The 18,931-nt window shown below is 41.6% G+C and overlaps 2 protein-coding genes across 13 annotated transcripts in view; one reads left to right on the forward strand and one right to left on the reverse strand.

The window, feature by feature from the left end:
• r3hdm1 (R3H domain containing 1) overlaps nucleotides 1-5,342 on the reverse strand; it is a 55,065-nt gene extending 49,723 nt beyond the window's left edge. For 4 of the 10 annotated variants that reach the window (XM_084713524.1, XM_084713521.1, XM_084713523.1 and 1 more), the window contains exon 1: nucleotides 5,201-5,341. The gene's annotated coding sequence lies outside the window, so the exon portion shown is untranslated. Of the gene's footprint in view, nucleotides 1-1,767; nucleotides 1,936-5,200 lie in introns of those variants that run through there. The other 6 variants (XR_014769265.1, XM_084713520.1, XM_084713525.1 and 3 more) reach the window with 3 other exon arrangements.
• A 71-nt stretch (nucleotides 5,343-5,413) lies between these two features.
• Nucleotides 5,414-18,931, forward strand: part of zranb3 (zinc finger, RAN-binding domain containing 3) — a 95,931-nt gene continuing 82,413 nt past the window's right edge. For 2 of the 3 annotated variants that reach the window (XM_084713528.1, XM_084713530.1), the window contains exons 1-2: nucleotides 5,414-5,706; nucleotides 7,831-8,033. In XM_084713528.1, the coding sequence (XP_084569654.1) occupies nucleotides 7,888-8,033 (146 nt within the window). In that variant the 5' untranslated portion in view covers nucleotides 5,414-5,706; nucleotides 7,831-7,887. Of the gene's footprint in view, nucleotides 5,707-6,092; nucleotides 6,197-7,830; nucleotides 8,034-18,931 lie in introns of those variants that run through there. The other variant, XM_084713529.1, reaches the window with a different exon arrangement.

Below are 18,931 nucleotides of genomic sequence, written 5' to 3' on the forward strand. Positions count from 1 at the left end.
AGCTCAACTGCAGGTGAAGGACCCTCAATCCCCCTCCCTCTTTCTGCTACTCTATTCCCGGCTCTGCTCCCGCTGGAGGAGATGAGTCAAACGCGGGGCGGAAGAGAACAAGCCATCACCTTCGCAAGCTTCTTGTGATCGGGAAGAAAATCCACCGATGATTTCTAAGCGCCTGAGGGAGAAAAAAAGAAGTGGCAGCATCTTTCTGCATGCAGTCGCAGATTTAGGCGCTGAAAAAAATAATGCATGCTTTATTGCTGCTGATGAGCTTTTGCAAGTGTCACATAAAAAGGACAACGGCAGGAGCGGTGCCAAACAGCTGGGGTATTGTCTGCAGAGATGTAGAATACTAAACAGAGCTCTATTCAGTGAAACAAAAGCAGACACACAAATACAAAAAAGGTAATGCCATGTCTGAAGGGCGACAGCTTTTGTCACCTGCCTCGCCATTTCTGAGTGAAAATTACCAGTTATGCTCGGCTCATTTCTAAAATTGCACATTTCAAACCACAGGAAACACAGCGAGTGCAGCCAAACATTTGACGGCTATGCAATTAATTGCCGACTTCCAAATAAACCCACAAAAAGACGGATTTAGAATAAATCAGCCTCAGCAGAGTGCAGGACGTGCACCCTGGCTAATAAAATCAGACATCAAATAAACAGTTAATTAGGTTACTAATGCTGGTTCGCACTCATGGTGCTGCAATAAAATTGATTTCAGTGTTTTGCTAAACTGAGTAACTAATCTCCCATTTTCTAGCCATTTCGGCTAATTGCAAAGCAAGAAAAGCACTGACAGGGGAGCTATATAATTGGACCAGAAAACGATTAGTGTATAGCTTATGAAATTATATCACTTTCATACACTGCTTGCCTCAATTTCAGGGCAACTGAGGCGGTGTCAGTTTAAGGAACTGCCTGTAATAGCTCAGACTGAATTAACAGAAAAAACATAAACAGGCACAAATGAGGCTCTAATTGCGCTGCTCGCTCTGCCTCCAGGTCGCATAAGGCGGTGTGAGCGTGGTGCGGCGCAGCAGAGGCGCAGTCAGCCAGCATTAATAAATTAAATCCACAGCAGAGCATGTAGGTAATCCATTACCTATCCCATAGGAGGGCTTCCACGGAATATCAATCTAGGCAATTAGAGGGGAAACAATAAACACAGAAAACTAACATGCAAGTCTAGCAGTTTTAATCTGTGAAGCCTTATGAGAGGAGAATAACTCAAAAAGTCTGCCAGAGTCATTAAAAGTCCATTTGCAGACAACACCTGCAGAACAAACAGGGGAAAACGGGGAGACAGGAGGATGAGCTTGGCTGGAGAACAAAAGCAGAGCGGAGCCTCTTATTGGCTGATCTTGGTTAATTATCCTCATAATGAAAAGCAGAAGCAGCAACTGGCAAAGTGGCGAGGAGATTTTGAAAGCTCTGGCTCAGCTCAGCTGAGTAACGCGGCACTGACAGCACACCAAATCTCATGTTGCGCTCAGTTTAACAAGCCAAAGAGAAAGACTGCACACTTGCATGCTGACTTACTGCCATGCAATGATAAAAGAAGCAGAGAAGGAAGAGAGATTTTCTCACAGATTAACAGTTTTAAAACAGCATCGGAGGCAACATGCGTGGCAATAAACAGCTGAAAACCAACAGCCTCAAAAAGGCAACATGACAAAGAAAATGTTGAACAAAATAAAATACAAGAAACTGAGCAGTAAACCAGAAAAAGAATGGGAGACTTATGCCCGAAGCTGCAGGACCTACCTGCCCGGCAGCTCTGCCCTCCATCCCTTCTGCTACTCGACCGTTTAGTTTCCATTGTACAGGAGGCACAATCTGCTGGAGAGGAGGCTGGAGTCGCCTCCCAGCTCGCTCCTCGGCAGCTGCCTGCTGCCTCCTGTTCGCTCGCTCGACTGAGTGAGAGTGGAAGACGGGGAGAGGGGAGTGTAAAGGGAGAGGGTGAGGGAGAGTGGGTGTCACAGAGAGGGAGGGATGGAGGATGGAGGAGGGAGGGAGGGAGGGAGGGAGCTGTGCGAGCACAAGTCTACCTGCCACAACCCATCAAGCCAGCCAGCCTTGGAGACAGCGCCAAATCAACAGCTGGCCCCTGTGTGATGTCAGAGCCTCAACAGCCAGTCACGGCAGCCGAGGCCGGTCGGCGCTACGGAGCGCCGACTGAACCAAAGTCACCGGCTAAATGGGGCTCTTCATTAGCTACTCTGCTTTAGGATGGAGGCGGGGGCAGGAGGGAGGAGGAGGAGGAGGAAAGGGCAGTCAGGGACATGGGATAGATAGAAGGAGACTGAGAGGAAGAGGAAGATGAGAAAACGGGGAGGGTGGGAGGCAGAGCAGTAGGAGAGAAAAAGGCAAAGAAAGGGAGAATGAAAAAGAAAGCTAAGGAGAAAGAGAGGCAGCAAGCAGGGAGGACGAGAGGATAGGGGACGGGATCGACATGTCTGTGGCCAGCTAGGTGCTCAAAGACCAGGTGGAGAGTCGATGGGGAGGCGATGGCCGCTGAGAGGCCGAGCTGTTCACTGGGCTACCTTCCCATTAAAGCTGGCACCCTGCTTTTCACACAAGAAGACAAGGCTACAGCTAATCCCACTGACTCCAAGAGAGCCGCCACCTGAAATACCACCCATTACTGAGGCAGAAAAGTGAAATACTGCAATAAAACATTCAGCTGTAGGCAAATCTAGGATAAGCTTACTGGTATAACAAGGAAGAATGGTGAAAACCGCACCCTTAACCTCCTCTGTTTCATCTAAATCTGACTTTCCTGATTTTAGAGGATTTAATGGAAAAAACAATACAGGATCATAGCCTCCATCTGCATTCACTTGGCTTGTTTATTTCATTAAAGATCAAGTATTCTGTCTCCTCTGTGCATGCAAAAGAGATAGCACAGATAGGAGTGATAATTTGAGCTCTGGAAATAATCGACTGCATGGAGCACTTTCATCACCGAGTGACTGACAGGCTGTCAAAGACGCGGGAAGTCACAAGCAGGTCCTGCGTGCAGCCCGAAGTCTAGACTGCCATAATGTGATTGTTTTTGTCCTTTCAGTCACTCAGACTTTTAACAGCAAACACAGTGGGCGGAAAAGTTCCTGCTGTCACTTAGCAACCAACACCAGGCTGCGACAAGCGATCCGATCCAATACTGCCTCATAATTGTACCATTCGTTATGCCAGGTCTCTGAAGAATTTATTATTGTGCTTCCTTAATCCCGCGAAAAGGTCACCAATTGAACAAACAATTTATGGATAGGCAGATGAATTATTTAATGGCCCAGCGCAAATATTATAGGAAAGAGAGATTTCTTCTCTCCTGGAAGGCGATGAATTATTTAGTCATTGGGTCACATCTTGGGCGAGAGCTATTACACAGCATCCTCAACCTCAATATGTGATAATGTCATCAGCTCCAAATCTGCCCTAACCTGTGTAATGAATGGTCAACAGAGCAGCGGCTACGGTGGCCTTAGCAAGCTGCAGGTGAAACAGTTTTAGCAAACAATTACTAGCATTTATTTTAAGCCTTCGTGGGGTGTGCCACATAACCACAAGAGAGCATCTGAGCAAAGATTGAGCACGCTTTCCTGTGACTGTACCCCCTCAGCAGGTAAAAACATTCAGTATGTTGATATGTGCAGTAGCCACATCACCTGACTGAGGATTTCTAAATGAGAACATACACACAAATGGCAGTTATTCCCCAAACTGATACATTAAAATATCCACACAAGATGTAGCATATCGCTGGACAGCCCTGCAAAGATCCGTTCTCTGAAACAGCAGCTGGAGGAACTGAACCAGCATCCACTCTCCACCCACAAGGCTCTGCTGGTACCTTAATGAAAATGATACCATCATGATGCTCAGCCTCAGTGGTGGCAACTTGTAAGCTTTCACTGCCATCTCTGTCCATCTCTACCGACTTTATCCGGCGATAACTGTCTGGGTTAGTGCACTGGCATTGCAGTGGGTATGGGTTATATATTAAACAAGAACCAAAATGAGATATTAGGTATAAGATTTATGGCCTTTTGCAGGCATAATCTAGCTCAAGACAGGTTTTACTGTCCCCTTTCTAATCTCTGAAAACAGTAAAGGTGTTATGCAAAACTACTATATAGGTTAATATTAAAATTAAAAGAATCTATGAACATTGTGCAAAGATACACTGCAGCATTCATTCATTTAATTCACATTTACCATTATTTTGTATGCAACCACCATTAGATGACTATAATTTCACTGCTGATGACTTGATTAATTTTATTTGCCACACCAATATACCATTAACCCCCTTTGCCCATATTTGGTATATGCCATATCTTGCATGCCATGTAACTGCGCAATATAAGATGCCATTTATTAATACGTCAGCTTTAATTAATTTGCGTGAGACTTGAAATTTTCATTACTGATCATGTATCTACCACAAATACAAGAGACCACGGATCGTCTTAAAGCACAGAGGAATCAATCGGAAGTCAATGCATTTGTTGTGATTAACCATGTTGGGCAATGTAGCTTAAATGCAAGTCTTCAGTAGTTGTCACTGACTGAGGAACATCGAGCCCGCAACACCAGACTCCATGACAAATTTCCCTACTTTTCAATGTTTCCTTGATATCGGCAAACCTACAAACCTCGGACAGCTAGTGACAGTATAATCTGATAACTGATGCATGTATCTACAATTCGGCTGATAAGACATTTCACAAAGCAGCAATGAAATGGGTATCAATTAACCTTAGTACAGCCTGTTCGTTGCCGCATATTACTACGAGAGAAACAGCCGAACCAGGCCTGAAAGTTATTGAATTATACTGTATTTTTCAAATGACTTCTGTTTAGTTTTCAGGACTAACGCCGAATTTAAGTACGGCGGCTTACAATTTGGACACAGTGTTTGCTTGCGAGGTGTGTATTTTTGCCGAAGAGCAAGGCAACATTATGTGCAACATTTGCTGTTGGATCGTGACGGGGCTAAGCTAACGATTATTACCTGGCTCTGTGGCTTGCTAACGCTTGAAAACGGCCAAACACCGGCGCTGTCACGCACTAGCAAGAGAGATGTTTACTGCTAACTAGCTCGTGTTACATGGTTACAACTATCCGGTTAACATTTTTTTCGCAAACCGGTAACTGTTGGACATAATACTGCAGATATCTAACGTAGCCTTACCGCTTTGGTTTACAATCGGTGCACAGCCGTAGTCTCTAGCGAAGGTGAAGTAGCTAGTGTTTGTGGCGGAGTGAAGGAGAGGCAGCGGAGTCCAGCAGCAGGCTGGGAGAGTCAGTGCGTCAGCTCCTTACGTGCGGTGCGTAGGGTGTTGGAAATATGTCACGTCCTGTCCTGTCGACGTTGGTTTTTTTGCGTATGGCAGCACGTATGCACGGAGTTTATTTAACAATTTCGTCATTTGTCGCGCATATCCTTAACTCTGGAAGGCTGTGTGCGCAGATAGGCTTCCGTATTCAACACTGATGTGATACTTTAAGCTGAATTGTGTTTAAATTAGATAACAAAATGACAGGAAGTTGCACTGAATGCACAGTGATAAACATGTGTGGCGGATGTCTGGTGCTATAAACCGAGTGACCCTTGAATTTACCGCGAAACTTGTCAATACTTCAGTTCAGTTCGCTGTTTCATAAAAAATTGACTGCTGCGCTTCGTACCACTGTCGGGTAGGCAACCACTCATACACATACTCATACATATAGGCTACGTAAATAATGTCATTATATCGCTTTGATAGAACAAAAATGCACATGTCTGTTGTGTGACCGAGTACTGCTTCTGAGTCACTGTATCATAGCAACGCTGTATGTGACCGGTACGGCTCTGCTTAGAGGAGGTAATTATTGCTAATGTTAGTGTAAACACACATAACTTAGAAATTGCTATTTATATTAGCTTATTAGGTTTATCCCCACTATTAGAGCAGTTAAATAGCTAGGACTCAGTCAGTGAAACATATTCGAACAGGCATGTCAATATTTCGGTGTTAATTTTCAAAATAATACAGCTGGGGAGCTCACGAACGGGAATTTGCGTTTCTACGTTGGTTTTAAGTACGAGTAGTGCTTTTATTTTTGTAGACCAGTCCCTGTACTTCCGCTTTATGTTGCTAGCACGAGCTAAATATGCTTTAAGCTACACCCTCAACTTCCTTAGGTAATATTAATAACTTTAAATTTGTGTTCAGGATATTTATTCGTTTATTGATTGGTTGTTCTCGGTCACTGACCAGACAATTTGTTCTGTTATTACTGTAGTGTAATATATCGCTGATAAAGTTACAGCTGGCAAATTATGAAGGATGACTTTGATGAAGTTTTGAAACTTAGCTAATACCTAAGTTTAGCTAACGTGTAACTGCAGCAGGGTGCTGGTGGTGTTGGTGAAAATGGTACTGTCAAATTAAGTTTTTGGTTGTTATTACAGCGTACAGCTCAAGAAGCACATAGTTATTATAGTATTAATATAATATTAATAATACTGATCTTAATATTAAAGTGCTAATCTAAAATCCTTCCAATTATGATGACTTTTGCCAGTGGTGGAAAGAGTGTTGAAAACCTGTATGCAAATAGAAATGCTGTGATATACAAGTAAAACTACTGGTGTTAAAAAATATTCAAATAAAAGTGCAAACTAAGGCTGCACTATAAATGGAAATATTATCAAATTGGCCAAATCACTGACGCTGCAATGAATGAAAAGTTTTCATTTTCACCAATTGTGAATCATATCACAGCTGCAGTGTCTATCAAAATGATCACAGTTTTATTTTATTTTTTTTTTTTACCATATTGTGCAGCCCTTATTATGATTTTAGTTGTTTTTTCTGTGAAATTGAAAATTGTGATGCAAAAATGGTGATTCCTACTTATCATGAATCATATAAAATTGCAATATCACATACAATGAATACTGAATATTTTTTTTATACTGTGAATTCCAAGTAAATATCCTTCTAAAAACCTGTCAGAGTTACATTTTAACCATTGATGTTCAATGCATTATCAATCAAAAGGGGTTATGTTTCTCCAAATCTTCAGTCTAAATTACTCCTGCATTTCTCTGGTCAGTGATCATGGTCACCTCTCCAAACCTGTGCTTCCTGCAGCATTTTGCCCGTCCGTGTCACAGTTCTCATTGACCCATTTCTGATCAGATTAGCCTCGTTGGCTGCAAAAAATCAGATGAAACGTTTGGATATTAATTCAAATTGCAGCACTGCTCAGTAAAAATTGATTTGTTAACTACAGTAATGCGAGTAGTTGTAATTAGTTACTTCTACTCTAACTTTTGCAGTTAACTGCTTGCTCTCTGACTTCTACTTGGTCAGCACTGTCCTTATGAGAAGTTGTTACTGTTTTAGACACAGTAATGATTTTGTGGGGTTGTTGGTGCACATTCCCTGATAACTGTAATTACATGTGGAGGCTTGGATTGACTGGGACAGTGGCAGGTGAGGCAACACAAAAAGATGCTGTTGCTATAAGTGGGGGTGGCTGAGACAGGCAACTTTTACATCTCGTCTAAAAATCTAACTTTCGTTGTGCACTACACTGCGTCATCCAACTTCTAATAATGGTATTCCTGTCAGTGCTAGTGGGCAGCAGAGGGAAACTTCTCACCATTATTATAAAACAATATAAATCAGAAAAAAATATGGTAAACAAAAGTGCTCTTTAATGTCTAATAGATGCTCTTGTGTATATTCACTGATTCCGACTAACCCAGCCTACACAGGGGCACTTTCAGATGTACATCTCGGTTTATCTTTGTTTTTTTTTTCCCAGCCTAAAATCCGACCCGGCTGACTGAGCAAGGGCCGAGAAACCAATGAGGACTTGCTAATGGAAATGGATGATAATGGCCTACAGACCTCTCGCTGTGATACAAGATGGTCACAGCAACTGTCAGGCCTTCCTCACAGGCTCCTGCAGCGCCTGATGCCTTTCCAACGGGAGGGAGTAGAGTTTGCTTTATCGAGGAATGGACGGTAAGTAGTACTGCTGCTCAGTCAGTTACATCACAGTTTCATTGTTTGTTAGTCAGTTCGTCTAGTTTTCAATTTTATAAAACTTTTATAAGTTAAGAAACATCCCTGACACCTAAATATAAAATGTAAATATAAAGGTCAGCTTGCATCTTGCAGTGCTAAATTTCTAAATGTAGAACTACAGATAAGTAGGTCTGTTCTTCTTTTGTTGAGTGGCTGCATTTGAGAACACTGTAGTGCCCCTCCAGGTTTATACCATCCTGTGTTGCAGCCTCCTTCCACTTCACTTCTGCAGTGTGTAAATATTGATTTATTGCTATGAAGATGCTCTCAACTCAAATCTCTTGTCTAAGCATTTCATAAAAGAATACACGTAGCTTCTTGTATCTTACCGTAGAAGCTTTACACATTACGAGAAAAGGGAAGGTATTTGGAAAATGTTAACTAAAAGCAAGACTATATTGCTCTTGCTAAATAGCAGCCATTTTGGTTGTAAGATGCAGTAACACGATAATGATATGCTAAAATGGAAATGCTTAAATGTGGCTTTGCAGTAGCACTGACACTTTTTTTTTTGGCATTTTATTTATGTTTCCTTGGTATCAGCAAACCTACAAACCCTGGACAACATTTGACAGTTCAGTGCTGTGATTGATAACTACAATTTGGCCAATAAGACAAACTTTCATTATTGTAGGTTAAAGTTTTCAGACCAGGTTCGATTTTCTGCACTTTTTTGCATCCGGTGAATGATGATGACTATAGTAGGAGGATGAAATGAGGATGAGGACAGCACGCAGTCGCTTTTCCTCTCTGTCTGTGTTGCTGTGCAGTGTGGAGACAGAGAGGGAGGACAGCTCATCCCCTTCAGGTAGCCGTGGTGCCAAATGCGAGACACGGGCAGAGAGTGGCGACAGCCAAGTGGAGAGAGGCAAGGGAGGAAATGAGAGAAAAACAGCGAGAGACAGAGCGGCAGCAGCATCAGGAGCTGTAGACAGACAAGGTGTCCACATTTCTCTCCAGCTTAGCCTCCAGCATGAGGAGATTCACCCCAGAGTAGAGATGAGTATCATTAGGGTTGAGTACCAAAACAGTTTCTATACGACCTGTACCAACTAGGCCGAATCACAGCACAGATTTTGGTGCATCATTTCAGTGCAATATGTCTGACCTGCTGATTAAAATAGTTGCTCTATGTTTCTTAACATGGCTCTGACAGCAGGTACCCTATTGTTAGCTAATAGCTACCTTACACAGTTAAAATGCCAAGCTAAACGTATACAGTATAGCTGTATTTCACTCAAAAGGATTCCAACACGAGCAATTATGTGTAAAGGGGGGAAGCATCTGGTGACACATCTTTCAAATTCAAATTTGCCTTAGCAATGAAAAAGCTGTTCTTCAGTGTCATCAGTGGTCATTTTGTGCTTCTTTTTTAAAAGAAGTGTCGGTTCAGGCACCTTTTACGCACCAGTGCATAACAATTTTTAGCAAATGACCAATAACCCCCCCCAAAAAAAACACATATGCAAAATAAAGCCATGGTATGCAAAGGCCTTTAAGTCACTTGCGTATACAGCATTTTCTGTCTAAGCTTTGCTAACATTAGCCACCACAAGATATTATTTTTTATTTCAAAAAGGATAGTCACAGAGTGTTTTGTTGAGAAACACTAAATGAAGACATAAGTGATGGTTTACAAAATTCTCCACAGATTCTTTAAATATCCATTAATCCTACAATGCAACATTAACCAGCTACATGAAATGTGCTCATTTCTCTAAGTCCATGCAGGCTGTGATGTTATTCTAAATGATGCTGAAGAGACGAGAACCAAGAGTTCTGTTGGTCACTGATGTTTGCATTTTTCACTCACTGATGATGAAGATGTTCAGCTGAATTCGGGCAGACAAAGCAAATCTGTAATACAACACATTTTTCTGACTATTGCTGCATCTGTGTGTGATTTAGTCTAATAGGATGACATGTTGATAATTGCCTAATGATAATTAGCCTAATGGAGCTTTAAAGTCGGCAGTCCCAAACCTCTGATTTCCAGCCGAGCTACAGTACACTATAACGGCTCAAGAAGCAAGTGAGGAGTCAGGAGTGTATGTGAATGTATTCAGAAGGTCAGACAGAGCCCAGGTTGCATTTTTGAAAACAATTACCAGTCCATGGGAAGTTTCTCAGTTGCCCTTAAGTCCACAAGTGTTTGGCTGTGCTGAGCATTAGCTGCAGGAGTGGGCCAAGACTTGTCCATTTCCCTCTACCCGACCAGTCGATGTACGCTCGGGTTCTCAGGAAGGTCAGCGCAGGGGGAGCCAATCTGAGCGACGCTGCTGTGATGCGGAGCGGCCATATTGATTCAGGAACACTGGGAGGCTCTGCTTTGTTACACGGGTGGGTCAGAAGTCAATTGGCTCTTGCTGCACTGTGTGGACAGTTACCTCTGTCAATTGGCATCGGTGTGACAGTGAGAGCAGCGCAGGCAGTGCTGCTCTCTGGAGACGAGCAGAGGTGGTATTAGAACAAGATATTATAGGTGGAGGGAGCCTGGAAGTAGAGCGAGATACATGTATCAAATAACTATAGTCTGTCTGCCAGTGCCACACAGGTACAGGTGTTGCTCAGGTGGTGTGTCTCCATCTTCCCGTTCCTGTGTGATGATAGCTGGTAGCTGTAATTCTCAAATAATCTTAAGCATTAGTTTACTAGTAGGCAATTAGCTTGTTAGCCAGATATGCTAACATGCCAAGACCAGACCTTTTTTCACAGCGGCCATTTTGACATAAAATAGTAAACAGAGCTGTTATTAATGGTACTAATTAAGGTTCCATTCCATTCAGGTCAAACAGAGTCAGTGCGCTGCTTTCCAGTGCGTTGGCTCACCGGAAAGTCTCTGCCACACGAAATGGAACAAGACCTTAATTCATATCATTGGTAACACCTGTGTTTACGCTACTATTTCATGTCATTATGGCTGCTGTGAAAAAGGTCTTTTCAGTCGCATACATGCTTAATTTGACAGCATTTTGAACCCATGCACTGCACCTTTTCATCCACATATCCCTAACTGTGCGCATTCACAGACACAGACAGACAGTGAGGATGATTACAAGCTAAAAATTGTGATTTTATTGACAGTAATCTTGATCTTTCTATGTATTTTGGGCACCCTGCTGTTCTTTATTTGTTCGCTCAATATCCTTGAAAAGAGCCTCGAATTAAAGCAGCAGACTCTTTCTTTCACTGATAGTCTGAGACGGAGACTCATCGTGCTGTAGAAGAGGCAGAAATAGCATTATTTCTCCCTATAATAGCTCGAGTAGACCAGAATGCATTGCAGCTGGATTTTTTGGAAGGGGTTTAACAATTCTGGGAAATGTAGGATGTGACTACCTGAAGTGGAAGCATACGAGAGAGACTGACAGACGGAAAAAAAATAAATGCCAGCCCTTCATTATAAAATAACTCCTGAAATGCACTGAACATCATGGATTGATGTTGGGTATCTAACAGTGTGGGAGGATACGTGGGCGGATTTTTCCTTTAAATCTCATAGTCATTGTGTCTTTTTACATCCAGAGCATCAAGAGTAGCGAACCAAAACATCAAATGTTGTTGCAATTCAAATACTTATGGAGCCGGCTGTATGGGTCTGTGTAGGAGGGTGAGTGAATTTTATGGGGTTAGATGAGGGATAATGTGGGAAAGTTGTGGTACAGCTTGACAATAAAAACCCATGAGATGTGGTTGATTGTATTGTTTGGAAAGTTGGGCAGGAGTGTGCCATTTGAGCGCTGATTTGTATGTATTCAGCTATCCTAAAACAGACATTTACCCAGGATACATCTGTAAAATGCTGTACTCTTAGCGGGCCTACCCAGCTATTGAACAAAAATGTCAATTTGGAGTAAAAGTACATCCATTAAGACCTCTTGGTCACTTCCATTAAGGTGTTGACTGTGGCTTGAAGCCAGCCATGTGATGCACCGTATGTCCGCCCTGCTCTGATTTGTCCAAAATATTATTGTAAGCGACTTCCCGTGCTTTTATTGAATAAGGCCTGCTCTGCTGATGCGAGAGGAGATCAATAAGCAGGCTGTGTTGTCTCTCACTGTGATGGTCAAATTACTGAGAGAAGTCCATTCCAGAGATGGAGTGTGTTCTCTCTGCACATGCTACTTGATGTATTTACGCCACAGTTGTACTGGCCTTTAAGTGTTGTTCATAATAAAGCCATGAGACTGTACACAGAGTGGTTCCATAAAATCATTTGGGCACTTGAGCGACACAGTTCGAGTCACTGGACTGGGAGTGCAATTGAGTAGTGCTTTCAACTAACGATTATTTTCATCATCGATTAATCCGCCGATCGTTTTGTTTTGATCAAGCGAAGATTTATTTGGTCCATAAAATGGTGAAAAATGTTGATTAGCATTTTCCAAAGCCTGAAGTGATGTCCTCAAATGTCTTTTTTTGTCCACAACCCACAGATATTTAGTTTACTGTCATAAAGGAGTAAAGAAAACAGAAAATATTCTTAAAACATGACTCAAAATAGTTGCAGTTGCTCTGCTGTTGAGCTTATCTCCAGAGTCCCCGTTGACAGTCCTTATAACACAGACTTATAACATAGGCTCTTTAAAGGATAATTCTGCTTTTTTTGGGAATTGGTACTGGGAAATAGATTTAGAAAATGGTTCATTTTAATTGTTATGCTTGTAAAGTTAGGAATATGCCTGAAAATCATACAAAAAAACATAATCTGCCGTCATGTTTGTCATTCATAGTTAGATAAATCCTCTGTTGATCCCTTACTCTAGAAATTAGCAAACATTAAATAATTATGATCAAAAGATATAATGTTCATATGAACAATATACATTGATTGCTGTGGGCATAAAACAATTTGTATTTAGATTTTAGAGTGTGGAAACCTTGAGAGAGGTTGAATTATACTCTTAAAAAGCTTTTCAAACCCTGTAGTATGGTATAAGCTCCAAAGACACTGGATCCTTAATTTCCCATAATGCAATGCAATGGTTTATTTTAGTAGACCCTCCCTGACAAGTACGTTCCAACGTCTTTCAAACTCGATTCACCCAGTTTGTAACACAGGCTACCTGTTTTGAATTTGTCATCACTGAATACTTTTCGTAAGCTCCCTCAGAGCTTCAGAGGACGTTATGAAACTGTTTCCACTGACTCAGCAGAACACCTCCTGACTAGTAAACTGATCTGATCTTCAGAATCAGTGGAGTGCCCCTTTAAAGCAGAGAAAAAGGAGATTCACTGCACATAGGATCAGTATGAAAGCTGGCGTTCAGCAGCTTTAATGCTCCACTGCTCTGTCACTCACAGCGTCTGCTGATTTTTAGAAGTATATATATATATATAACTGTGATGATTTGATACAACAGCAAAATCCCATTTTCACCGCTGCTGTTAAAACCTGCCTCGGACAGCTGCTGGCCAGTGTTACATAATGTTTGCCCATCCTTATTCTTGCTTCAGCCAAAAACACTCTGACCCCCAGTTTGACGGCAGTGCTGTTTAACGTCACAGGCTGTGCATGCAGTGTTTGTGTATCAGCCATTAAACGATGTGTATTCAATAAATACACACAATCAGTTTCAGGCGGTTTCACAATACAGATCCAGCAATCTCTGGACAAAACAAATAAAGACATGTCTCCTCTTCATCTTCAGGGTGCTTCAGTTACAGTATTTACCTTATAAGGTGCTCTAAATTCTATTTCCTCCCAATTAAGCATGAAATTTCTTATAATGGGTAATGAATTTTTGTGTTATGAAGACAGCAGGAGATGCGTTCTGTTGTACAGCATGAAAAATGTGATTTTTGTCACCATCGATAACCGTTAATAGCCGACTTTCCGTTATTTGGATAGTATCCATCCAGGATGTAAAGAAGAGGTTTTTATATTAACTAAGTGCAAAGGCTACACATGATAAATAAACGCTCTACCCGGCTGGGTCAGTTTGCGTGTTAGAGAGAAGAATTACATTGGTGGGAAACACTTTTAACGAGTGTTGTAACATAAAATATGTCGGCTTACTTTATCATTTCAAGAAACTGAAAATTTTAAGAGTAAATGCACCATTAGAGCCAAACACAACAAACATTCATGCATCTTTATGTACATCCCACTGTAATACACACAGGAGGACGAGGATTATGATTAAACACCTGAACACCAAACACCTGCAAACCACAATGCAGCATAATTCATATTAAGGTTTAATCAGAAAAAGTGAATTGTACAAATTTAACCAAAATCCTGTACATAGGATGGATCTTTAAACACTTATAGCAAGACTGTGTCACTTTTAAATGAAGGAAAAAAAAGTGGTCGATGACTATCAGGCGTTTATATGTTACAGATGTCCCCATTAACTTTCTATACATTTCTATTGAATAATGTAATAACAGAGCAACAGTGAATGTTAAGTCAAAGAAGTTGCATTAACTTAAGTCTTGCTTTTAAATATGTTTTGTGGAAAATTTGTATTGATCACTGTAACATACAACATGCAAAATATCAAAAGCCAATATGCCAACTGTGCTTGTACTTTTTTGGCGGTGAAAATTAAAAAAAAATGGTGTGAAATAGGTCTTAAATTTCATTCATAATGGTCCTAAAAAAGGTCTTCAGTCTTAAATTCAACTTGTTGAAATGTGCAGAAACCCTGTCACAGGATTTCAACTTTTCATTGAGAACAAGAACACTGTGTTACTTCTTTCCTCACAAGTTTCAAAGTCTCACCGCTCCTCACCTGAAACGTTGCCTCGCTATGACAACCGGTAACTATGAGCTGTCGTCACCAGTCTTAGCTGCAGTATAACTGCATGTTCAAGAGGTCATACTAATTATAGTTATTTCCGTGTCACTGGTTAATTTTTCTGTTTGGATGTGGTTGAAAACAACGTGAAAATGTAGTTAATGTATAAATCACCCTGTGGGGAGACTTAATTAAACCTGATTCAAATGATCAGACTGTTATCAGGCTTCTGCAGAGGTTTGATGATGAGCTGATCATTTGAATCAAGTGTGTTGGAGCAGGGAAACATCTAAAACATGCAGGACAGGATGGGCACCACTGTTCTAGCAGCATATCAGTTATGTGAAACATTATTTCATAAAGCATGAACAATTCAAATGAACAAAACAGTATAACAATAAAGCTCTCACTGGAAATGGCTGCTCTTTGCCTGCCAAACAAAATAATGTCAAATGGGGTGTAATTACTACCATTTCCAGACTAACAAGGCAGACCAAACCAAATTGTCATTAACATCCCTTTACTGGTCTTAAGCTTGGGGAAAAAGGCAGATGAAAAACTATTCCACTCAACAAAAGACAAAAAGAGCTACTGGGTGTTTGTTACTATTGTCCAGCAACTATCAAAAGTTTTGCTTGTTTTTCTGGTTTCAGCACCACTAAAAAAAAAAAAAAAAGCAGAATTAAAAGAACTTCCTGATAGATTTGGGTGAGCAGAAGGGTGCTTAAGTTTGGAAAAAACTTGTGAGGAAACAGTACTTGTGGATTGCCCCATTTAGCTAGGATTTAAACTTTTCCTTTTAAAGTTGTACACACTATTGAAGCATCCTCCTCCGTCTCCTACAAGTGGAAAAACCCTGAACCTTTTTCCATCGAAGGCTACTTTGATTTGATTTTAAGGTCATTGACAGAATCCAGCCAAAACTGCACCCTGAACCCATAGCTGTGTGTCAGATCCTACTGTAACACCCTCCAAGTCAGCCTTTTGTGCGGCGTCCAACCTCTGAGCGGTTTTTCCAGTGACCGCGGCGCCGTACAGGTCCGGTCCTCAGCAGAGAACCCTAACAAACGGGGCTGGAAGATTGGGGTTAGACACCGGGCCGCACAACACATCGCCGCGCAGAGGTCAAACCCATCAAATCATCGTAGCCAGCTTTGGGAGGTAGGGGAGCCCATTTCCTGACACTCAGTGGCTCGTGGGTTTCAGAGATAACATTAGAAAGACGGGGCGACGGGGACCGTGCCGTTGTCAGGCAACAGCACTGCAGCATCCTCGCAGTCTCAAACCGTCAAGACGACACTCAGGTTATTTAAAGGAGGATGATTAATGTGTTGAGAAATGGCAAGCACCTGCCCCAGCCGCACTCCCTCCCCAGTGTGTGAGCGTGGGTGTGTGTGTGGGTGGGTGTATACGCAGGCACACATATGAGTGCGCAGACGCTTACATGTGTTTGCATGCGTGTGTGCACTTGATATATATTGTGTATTTTTGCTTTTTTTGCACATCTTTTCTTTTGTGTGCATTTTTCATACACACATACAGGCCTGTGTGTGTGTGTGTGTGTCTGCATATGTGTGTGTGTGTGTGTGTGTGTGTGTGTGTGTGTGTGTGTGCATTGCGCTGACTGGGCCGGTGTGCTGGCAATTAGAAAAACCACCAGTGGCAAGGTGCACATTAATCATGTTCCTCAGCTGAAAGAGAGAAATGGGGCGGAGATGGGGGGGAGGAGGTGGAGGAGGAGGAGAGGGAGGAGGAGAAAGAATAATGAGAGAGTGTGTCTGAGGTATTCAGAGCTGCTCCGCTGCACTGTTTGCTCTGACATGATGTTGGAAGCATTTATGAATAAGCAAGGTCATGACAATAGGCCCCAAACCCACTGGGCAGAGTGAAGCAGAGGTTGATCTATCTGCACTTTTTCCGCAGGGACAACTTCAGCTGAGGAATGTGTCGCGCCTTCATTGTTCCTTTTATAATGTACAGTGTAAAGAGGGACTGGCTGGCTGTTGTGTGCTCGCTAAAACACACTGTATGATATCAGAGACAGGCAGCCAGACGGGTGAGCTGTTACTTTTATCTAAGTTGAACGTTGGGTCGCAGGCTCGTCTTACTCTCTGAGAAATTTGAAGCAAAAGGAGAATCAGGGAGGCAGATTTAGACAAATAGTGTTTAAACATATCAGCATCATCATCATCACTGCTCAGACTACTGATGTAGGTGATATAATAAGCAGTAATCGGGCCGTACTGATTTATTCAAGGATTCAAGGACATTTATTATCATTATACAACACAGGGTTGTACAAATTAGAGTTCCTTCATAATACAATACAGATGATAAATTCAGAATGGAATAGGGTGAAAATATAGAACAAAATAAATGCATATATGCATACACATATACACCCAGGAAATGTAGACAGCAGCAACGAAATGCTGATTACAATAATGATCGACATCTTGTGTTTGTGTTTGAGCAGGAAGCATCATCGATGTAAGAACAGAGTCCTCCACCCTCCACCCTCGTGCTGCCGGGGTCTGTTGAGTCCTGTCAGCTCGGAGTGCGACCCCGAGCCCGATCTCTGGTTTCCAGTTGTTTGGCCAGCTCGAGTTCCATTTCATCCGTTTTATTCTCCCGACCGGACGTAATCCAGGAGCAGCCTTAGGTCCGAGCTGTAGCACGGCTCTAAACTGCCATGATACGCGTGTATTTCTGTCAGACGCGATGTGTGTTTCGGCAATAAAGGCAGAAAAAATAACAGATTCAAGGAGAAAAGCAGCAACGTTTGAAGGAGCTATCAGCCGCTGCATCCTACATGTGCAGCCATAGCAAACGATTTGATAATTCAATAATCTATTGATTATTAAAAAAGGTTTGAAAAAAGTGAACCTGCCTGAAAGTTTCAACCAGAGAGGAGAGCGAAACACTGAGTTCTCTTTAATGATTACATTGTCAAGACTGGTTTGCTCTCCAGGCCATTCACAACCATTTATTTAATATATTACATGCATTAGTTGACTTGTTACTGCAGAACAGTCATTAAAAAACCTGAAAAGAGCCACAGTATAAGGATGTGAGGCTGCATTCCTGTGTCATTCATTGCAGTTGGAAATCAAAAGTGAAGTGAGAGATGTGAATTACTCTGGCAATGCCAGGCTAACTGAACATAACACAAACCCCCCGATCAATTTTGTCCATTAACAATTCCAATTAAGTTTATTCAAAAAAGACAGCTGGGTCCTTAACAATTTTGCCAAAAAAGAAAGGCAGCGTTACTTTGTGCACCTCTGCTATGAATGCAAAGCAAAGAAGGAAAAAAGGGAAGAATAAGGGGCCGCAGATGTCTGGAAGATGTGTCTTTGTTCTGCACCAAAGTTCAGTTTTATTTCCATCAGTCAGGACTTAGAGCAGCCACATCATGTAAAATACTTCTCCAATAATATTTAAATGAGGTCACTGTATTTTATAAGGCATCTTTTTGACAGCAGCCATTGGGGAAATTAGACTGTGAAACGGCTCACACTGCAAGTAAGCCGACCAAAAATTCTGACACACCATTTGTCGATTTCTAAAGTTAGTCAGTGGTGACCAATTAGGGATTAAAATTTGTCTTAATCTGGCATCTCACAACAAATCACGCTAATCAACAGGATTACATGTTGAAGTGAGAACACACAGACATAAAACATGTGCAAAATTGAACTAAAAGCAAAAGTACATCAGTGCAAACTAAACCATAATAACAAATGTAAAATATGCACCTAAATGCAACCAAAACATTTCATTAGTAACCTTTCACCCTACTCCATAATTCAGTGTGATATTTAATGGAAGGATGCTAACATTATGTACATTATTAAAGATGCTCCACTCCCTCATAAAGTTCTTAATGTGAGTTCCTAAATGAGTTCTTAACTCTTGTATCAGTCAGCGGTATCAACTTCATTTTCATCCAACATCTTGTCATTAATTTGAGAAACAAAAAACAGACAGAACTTAAAAACAAATAGACATTTGCCTCGGAAACTATTAATATTATTTTACTCCACGAATTGAACTTTTAACTTCTGCATGACCCGGCATGTTAATTTCCTT

Source organism: Lutjanus erythropterus, chromosome 24 (genome assembly GCF_056507025.1).
Source record: "Lutjanus erythropterus isolate fLutEry1 chromosome 24, fLutEry1.hap2, whole genome shotgun sequence".
NCBI lineage: Eukaryota > Metazoa > Chordata > Actinopteri > Lutjaniformes > Lutjanidae > Lutjanus > Lutjanus erythropterus.